This window comes from Cynara cardunculus, assembly GCF_001531365.2.
Source record: "Cynara cardunculus var. scolymus isolate 2C chromosome LG 2, CcrdV1, whole genome shotgun sequence".
Taxonomy (NCBI): domain Eukaryota; kingdom Viridiplantae; phylum Streptophyta; class Magnoliopsida; order Asterales; family Asteraceae; genus Cynara; species Cynara cardunculus.
Genome location: NC_037529.1, coordinates 12,903,737 through 12,911,921, shown reverse-complemented (window position 1 = coordinate 12,911,921; position 8,185 = coordinate 12,903,737). Strand labels below are relative to the sequence as shown.

Sequence of the window (8,185 nt, the reverse complement as noted above, 5' to 3'; positions counted from 1 at the left end):
TCATCAATATCATCAACTTCAATCGAATATTGTCGAAGGATTTCTACATTTCTATTTCGTTCTTTCTTTTTCTTATTCTTTTCACTAATGGATGCTAGAACTCTTTTTTTGATGTCGTTACTCGCATTAGGACAACCAATGACGTTACCTCCGGTTTGAGTAAGGTGTTCTTTCAACCTAGTGATCCCCCCACTCATTTTTTTATCACATAAGGTACACCATACATAATTTTTTTTGGTTGGATCTTTCCATACCCCCCATTCCCAAGCCATATCTCCATTGACGCATTTTGTACCCGCATCTGATGAAGTAGTAGTAGTAATCGGGGTCACAGATGCCCTTGAAGATTGACCCCCTTCCCTACTTTCCATTGCTTTTTTTAGTAATTAAGATCTTAATTCTAAGTTCTAACTTCTAACTAAGACAAATAAGAATAATCAAGTGAGTGGGTAGGTGATAGTAAGACCTGGAGGCTGGATACGGTTGCTGCCATCGATTACAGTTTCTGTTGCTGCCTTGCTGGCTCTGTTGCTGTCGGCCTTGCTGGCTCTGTCGTAAGACCCGGGTGATAGAGAAGAGAGACATGTCGCTGGCTCTAGCTCTGTCGTTGGCTAAGTTGCTGTCGCTGGCAGTGGCTTGGCTATGTTGTATCGATTACAAGAAAAGCAGAGGAGATCGAGAACGAGAAGAGAGACCGAGAGAGAAAAGAGAAGACGACGTGAGAAAAGAAGTCGAAGACTGTTGAGTGTTGACTAAGTCTTAGATTGCCGCCAGCGTTCATCCTGAGCCAGGATCGAACTCTCCATGAGATTCATAGTTGCATTACTTATAGCTTCCTTGTTCGTAGACACCTGGGTGATCTATCCATGACCAGGATGAAGCTTGGGTGAAACTAAGTGGAGGTCCTTTCAGACCTAATTTAGTAACCAAAAAATAAGGCCCATGGAATAAAAAAAACAACCCAAATTTTAACCCTTATAAAAATCGGAATATCGGACCGATTTTATCGCTAAAATATCGCTAAAAATCGCTAAATATCGCCGATAATATCGTTCCCGATATTTTGACCGATATTTCATGTCCGATTTTTTTCCTAGGAGCGATATCCGATATATCGCCGATATATCGCGATTTTGATAGCATAGGTCAAGGGATCACAAAAGGATCCCTCTTGGAAGATTTAATGAATATAGTTTATGTTTTAAGACTCATGATTAGTAGTTCTGAATGTTATGTGTTGTTTGTAAATTTAATGACATGTTTTTTTGCTTAGGCCTCTATGGTACTATGGGAAAACACCCTGCCTAACATTTTCATCTTGCAAAACCTTGCAAACATTACAATTTTCAATTTCTAAATAGGGAAAACTACTTTATTAAAGCTGATAAATGGATGCAACATCTACCTCATTTCTTCAAAACCTTTCTTTTGTTTCAGCATCTAATCATTCCCGTTGTTCTACATCTGTCTCTACTTTATAATAACCAGCTACTTTTTCTCAAAGAAAAATAACATAAGTGGTAATTTCATTATATTGCTGCAATTTCATGAAACGAAGGACGAAAAGTTTTGGTTATCCATAGCGATTTGTCTAGTTTAGTCCTTACAATTCTCACAGTGTATAAGTTTTTATTGTCTGGATCCTCTTTGTTATTTGACAGGTCGAATGCCTGTGATAGTAGTTTGCCATTCTTTCTGTGGTGATAAGTGCTTGGCCTTTATAGCTTATTACATATTGTTGCTGATACTGGGATGTGTAAATTTGAAGTGTGAGGTTTGTAGAAATACTTTACAATCTAAAGTTTTCTAGGTGAACTGAATTGCATACACTATGCTGTTATATCGGTCAAAATACAAAATATCGGTCAGGACCGATATTCGATATATCGGTTATATCGGTGATATATCGGTGATATATCGGAAATAGCGGTTAACATAATATTTCTTAGAATTATATATATAATATGCATTAATTAGAGTTAACATAAAAATTTTACAAGGGTTAAAATTTGGGCTTTTTTTTTTTAATTCCATGGGCCTTATTTTTTGGGCTGCTTAGTAAATTAGGTCTGAATAAGACTTTCTCAACAGTACTGTCTACGACTTCTTCTTCTCACGTCGTCTCTCTTTTCTCTCTCGGTCTCTCTCTTTTATCTCTCGGTCTCTCTTCTCGATCTCCTCTGTTTTTCTTGTAATCGATACAACATAGCCAAGCCACTGCCCAGCGACAGCAACTTAGCCAACGACAGAGCCAGAGCCAGCGACAGGTCTCTCTTCTCTATCACCCATTTTGACTATTGTGCTTGTGCCAAATTTTAACCTTTGTAAAAATCGGAATATCGGACCGATTTTATCACTAAAATATCGCTAAATATCGCCGATAATATCGTTCCCGATATTTTGACCGATATTTCATGTCCGATTTTTTTCCTACGAGCGATATTCGATATATCGCCGATATATCGGCGATATATCGCGATTTTGACAGCATGGTGCATACATGAGCTACGATGTTGGCAGGGAAATGAAATTGCAGCAACTATATCTAGGTAGGTAGTTAGGTTAGAGAATAGCGGAAAAATTAACGAGGATCTCAACATGACAATGGATCTAAATATATGGCAAGTTTGGAACCCTTTTCTGGTTGGAATTTCTTTTTGAAGCTGAACTATTGGCTTTATAGGATGGGGGTATTGTATCGCTTGGTATGATCTTTGAGGAAGGATATTGATCAAAGGGAACACATACACAAGGTAGCATATCAAAAAGGCAGATACTGAGGTAAATGCATGGCCACACAATGATAGGTGGGTTAGAGATGGGGATATATTGGTGAAGGTTTGATGGAACTATGGAAGTAGTTGAGGCATAGTTGTGGAAACGTTGTTTGAGGTGGTTTCGTTATCTCTAATGTTGATCTTTTAATGCACCCCTTTAAAATGTGAGATTGTGTCATTAGGTGGTCATTTGTTGAGGTATTGGTTGGATAGACATTAGGGGAAGTTATTAAGTGATACTTGAGGGCGTGAGCGTGACTGTGAAACGATGCCATTCTTTTCTCTATATCTTGGGGATTCACTTCTCTATGTTTGGTTTCGGACTTCTGGTTTTTGATGATTACTTTTGGTTTCATTGTTAGCCTTCCGAATTTAATATATAATCTCGCCAAATTTCATCTTATTCTAATGTCCAATCCTTGTCTTTCTCTCTATTTTAAGAAAATATGATTGTCAAGTTCAAGTGCCGTAGAATTAGGAAAAATGAGCATCTGTTGAATCCTTTCGGCTCATGTGTGCTTGATGTTACTAATTGATAGAAACTTTCATGCAGTAGAGAGCCATTCATGAACTTGCTGTCTAGGGCAACTTCCAATTTTCTTTTTGTAATACCAATGACATACTTGGTATTTGTTGGAATAAACTCCGAAACTGTCGTTATATCATTTTTGTTCTTTTTTTTTTGTTTTTGTTTTAACTCGGATTTTGAGCCATTTTTGAACTTCTTGCATTTGTGAATTCCAATCTTATGTTCAAAGCACCCTATGCTGTTACAGCGTTCAAAATCTGAAATAGCAGTCAGGACCGTGATTTGATATAGCGTTTATCATGATGGTAGTAAAGTGGTCCAGAAATAGCGGTTCATGTAATCATTACAATTATATATAAATGTATGAATGTATGCATAACATAATATATATATATATATATATATATATATATATATATTGAGGATGAACATTGTGAAGAGAAGATGCAAAATATAGACCAGAATAGAAGAGATGAGAGAGGAATAGCAAGTTTGACTGGAAACATGATGATTATCTTTTGACATTTAAAACATATAATAGCAATTGTCACCCTTGCCATGAAATGGTACATGTTTATATGAGATGTTTCTAGTAGAACATGTGCTACATTCTTCGGGTCAATGTTGCAACATAAATATATCATATTGCCTGCTTAAGTAATTTTGAAAACATATTGATGTGTAAAAGTGATCCATGTGTTATTTAGGGGCCGTTTACCAAACACTTACCCCGTAAGTGCTTACCGGTAAAATTCAACACTATTATTTACTTGGTGGATAAGATTTTAGTCCACCAAAACGACATCGTATGCAACAATTTACCCGGTAAGCGCTTACCGGGATAGGAGTCGTCATTCTCACTTACCGGATAAGACTCTTGGTCCTTGTCTCACTCTTACTGAGTAAGATTCTTGGTCCTTACCATATTCATCTGGTGAGGTAATGTTACTTGGTAAGCGCTTACTCGGGTAAGCGTTTGGTAAACGGCCCCTTAGCCATGAAATGGTATGAGGATGTCTATGTAGCTCACTAATAAATTATTTGACAATTCAGTCAGTATCTCCTAACCAACTCGCAAGACCTTCATATACATTGAAGCACAAGTCGATATATATCTCATTTTGAAATGGTTTATTCTGTACAGGTAAGGAGGGAGAGGGCGGAACGTGAGGCTTTGGGAGCATTGCCTCTCCAGCAGCGCACGCTACCATAGTTTCTTCATTATACTCCCTGCCAACCTACCCTACGTGAAGCTTTTTGGTTTCGTAATAAGCGGTAATTCCCTTTCGTTAGCAACAATAACATTTATTGGTAATTGATCTTTGTTTACTTAATGTGTTGTAAACCGATACATGTGAGATATATACCATGTATGGATGGGTTTTTTTTTATATGGCAAGCGGGTTCTACTCTTCCTTCCCTCGTATGAAGGCAGAGCCGCATGTTTTCCTTTTTCCTTTTAATCGGGTGTCATGAATTCTTGGATTTTCGTTCATTTCCAGAATCTTGTTTGTTTACGTCTTTGTCGTACAAGTGTGTAATTTTAGGGTTTTGGTGAAATAAAAATTAAAAAAAATGTTCTTGGCAACAATTTAAAATGGATAAACCAGAAAAAGTAAACCAAGTTGTCGAGTCACGGACAATGTCGTGTGGTTAAATGCAGTGTCTCCTCTAGGATAAAAGAGCTTAATGTCAATTGGGTTGCACAACTCAATTGGTATCTTTCTGTTACTCTATTATCTTAATTGCTTAAGAAAATCAAAAACTGAAAAATTGTTATTTCTCCACCAATACATCTAATGTATACTATATTTATTATAAAGTATTTGATAAAAATTCTTAAAAACTATTTTTTATACATGAAGTACTGTTTATTGATGCATGTTACTTAAAATTCAAAATTACAAGTAATTTTGCGTCAGTACAATTTATTAAATTTTTTAATTCGTGTAACTAACTGTAGATAAACATAATCAAATACAAGATAAATATTTATTTTAAATATAGAAAATTTGAAATATAATTAAGATAATTATTGAGTTTTAACATAATGTTTAATTATTATCTTTATAGAAAATATATTTTTAAACCAAAAATAAATTAATTTGTTATTAAATCTAAATTAAATTATAGTAAAAAATTGAATTAAAAAAGTTGTACCAAAAAAATGAGAACTATTAAATAGTTAATTTGATATTAATATCGATTTATTTTTTTTCAAATTTATATTCATTCAAAAATAAAAACATTATCGTTTTCAAAACCATATAAAATCATATTATAATGATAGACACAAAATAAAAACTAAATATTAAAATCGAGATTTATCTCGTTGTATTGTGCCAGTATCCTTCTAGTATATTTATAATGAAGATGAAGATAACCGTTCTGAAATACCAGCCTAAAAATAGGCTTTTCAATTTACTATGTCAGATCTTTTTTAAACCCAAACTTAAAAACGTTTTATTGACTTGGTTATGAATCATCACTATTTTATTTTTCAAAAATTATATTGAAAATGGGCAGAAATTGGGTAATGAAAATTGGCAATTGGAAGAAATTCAACAAATTGACAAACATCTGAAATTCAAAATAATTCTGTAAAAAACAAAAAAAAATGTAAACTTTGTCCTTGTTATATTTAAAAATATAATTTCTCCAACAATGGCTGATTAAATCTTACACAAAAAATTCGAAATTGCAAAAAAATAGGTTGATGTATGAATCGGCTAGTCAAGTTTTCAAAAATCAAGCCCCAGTATCGTAGGGGGCCGAAATCCATATCCAAATCTAAGGTTTGATTCATTTGAAGTTAAAAAAGTAATGTAATGTGTTTTCGTAAATATTTATTTGTTTATAAAAAGTTTAAGGACTTAATTGCTCAAAATATGAAAGTATTTTACGTTTTTTACACTTTTCCTATGATTTATCATATTAACCAATTATAATAGGCCACACGGACGAATTGAATCGGTTTTAGAAAGTTCGAAAAAAGAAAATCAGAAGCTTAATCTTTTAAATTTTAAAAGGGTGTTCACTTTTTTCTCCAAGACTTTTCCTTCCAAAATATATTTGTACAGAAGACCTTATCCAAGTTTTTATTTATTTATTTATAGATTTAACATCGAATTTGAAGTATCAAAATCAAATTTTGCGTTTTTGCTATGTTTCTTGTTAGATGGCCTGCTTATGCAACATTAATGACCAAATCAGTGAACAATGCTACGATTCAATTTACATATAAAATGATTCGATATGGATATCATTCTAATGACTAATAAGAAACAAGAAATAAGTTTCGGAAAAATTGATAATCCCAAAAGATTAATCAATTAGACAAATCATGATTCAAGAACACTAATAACAATTGATATAAAATGTAGAGAATAGAAAAATGCAGAGAGAATTCTTTTAAAGCACCAAATGTATTAGATTGCTAAATGATTACAAATGATCTAAGTTACTTGCAAATTACAAGGAAGAAACTATTTATACTAGAACAAATTACAAGAGAATCAAAAGCTTGAATACAACATTTTAGCACAAAGCATTGAACCCAACATTCTCCCTCTTTGGTTTGAAGCTCTAGAAATAGAAAATCTTGATCTTCTAAAGTCCATATTTGTCTCAAACCTTCTAATTGCATTCCTGTACTGTATCTTCTCATCAAGTAACTCCAGAGCATTAATGAGCAAGAACCTTCCTTTTAGATTCAACCTGTTAGACCGTGAAGCTTTGTCATCTTCAGTGTTTCTCAATTCAAGTTACTTCTTTACAACCTTGATTGTTCCATCATTGTATTGTTTGAGTTCACTGAACCTCAAAAATATTTTAGCACCCTCAGAATTTTCATAAATCACACCAAACGTTGAATCTTCAACAATCATGTATAGAGGATAACCAACAATGTCTTCTAAATCTTGATTAGGCACTTTTAGATTGATCTTCTTTTGGTTGCTTTCATAGTCCATCTGAACATCAATAACTGAAGGAAGTTTACTCTGACATCTGAGAAATCTTTTGATAACTTCAATCCCTCTAAGGACTCCTTCCAATCTAACAGTCTGGTTTCTGATCTCATGGTACATAAACTCTAAGTCTTCTAGGTATAGATTAGGAAAATCAACTTCATTGAAGTACCAAACTTTACCATCTTGTCTGGTGACAAAGAAAATTGGATACCATACTCTTACAATCTTTCTGGCTTCCACTTTCTTTATCGAGACAATGCGGTGCTTCGTTCGTACAGAGTGAATAGGTTGGCGTTTTACTTTGATCAAGTACTTGTATTATTTGCGATATTCACGAGTTTCTTTGTGAACACCCAAGACTCTGCCAGAACTTAAAGCTTTATGATGACGAACAAAAATGTCTGCGTACAGGTCTTCCAGATAAGGTTATCTAATTCTTGATCTGTCCCACCCTAGAGTTTGAAGTTTTTCTGTGAATGACATATATCTTCTTGAAGGTTGAATACTTGAAGTTTGTGGCACAAAAGATGTATTGGGAATGCTTGGTGGATCTGAAAAGACTGAACTGAAATGGAAAACTTGATTCTTCATCATTCAGATCAGCTTCAAAGTCAAATAATAAATCCTTTGAATCACCAGCTTCATTTTCAGCTTCAATAGCATAATCCTGAACTCCACCAATTTCTTTTGAGAACACATCATTGAAACCAGCGTTTGTTGATAGACCTAGTAGCATCCTTGTTTCTACTGTGGAGACCTTTGACTTTTCAACCATCGGTTCGATCTCTAGGTCTGTAACAACTGTCATCTCCAAGCCCGTAATCCTTTCATCAGATTGAATATGATTTTGTTCATTCAGCTCATTAGACTCATCAATATCAACCAAATCAGCTCCTTGACTCCTCGAG

At 34.2% G+C, this 8,185-nt stretch overlaps 1 protein-coding gene across 1 annotated transcript in view; it reads left to right on the top strand.

Annotated features, from left to right (window-relative positions):
• LOC112507371 (cytochrome b-c1 complex subunit 7-2-like) overlaps nt 1-4,822 on the top strand; it is a 10,482-nt gene extending 5,660 nt beyond the window's left edge. The window contains exon 4 of the mRNA XM_025111934.1: nt 4,451-4,822. Coding sequence (XP_024967702.1) covers nt 4,451-4,519 — 69 coding nt within the window. The 3' untranslated portion in view covers nt 4,520-4,822. The remainder of the gene's footprint in view (nt 1-4,450) is intronic.
• The last annotated feature ends 3,363 nt before the right edge of the window (nt 4,823-8,185 follow it).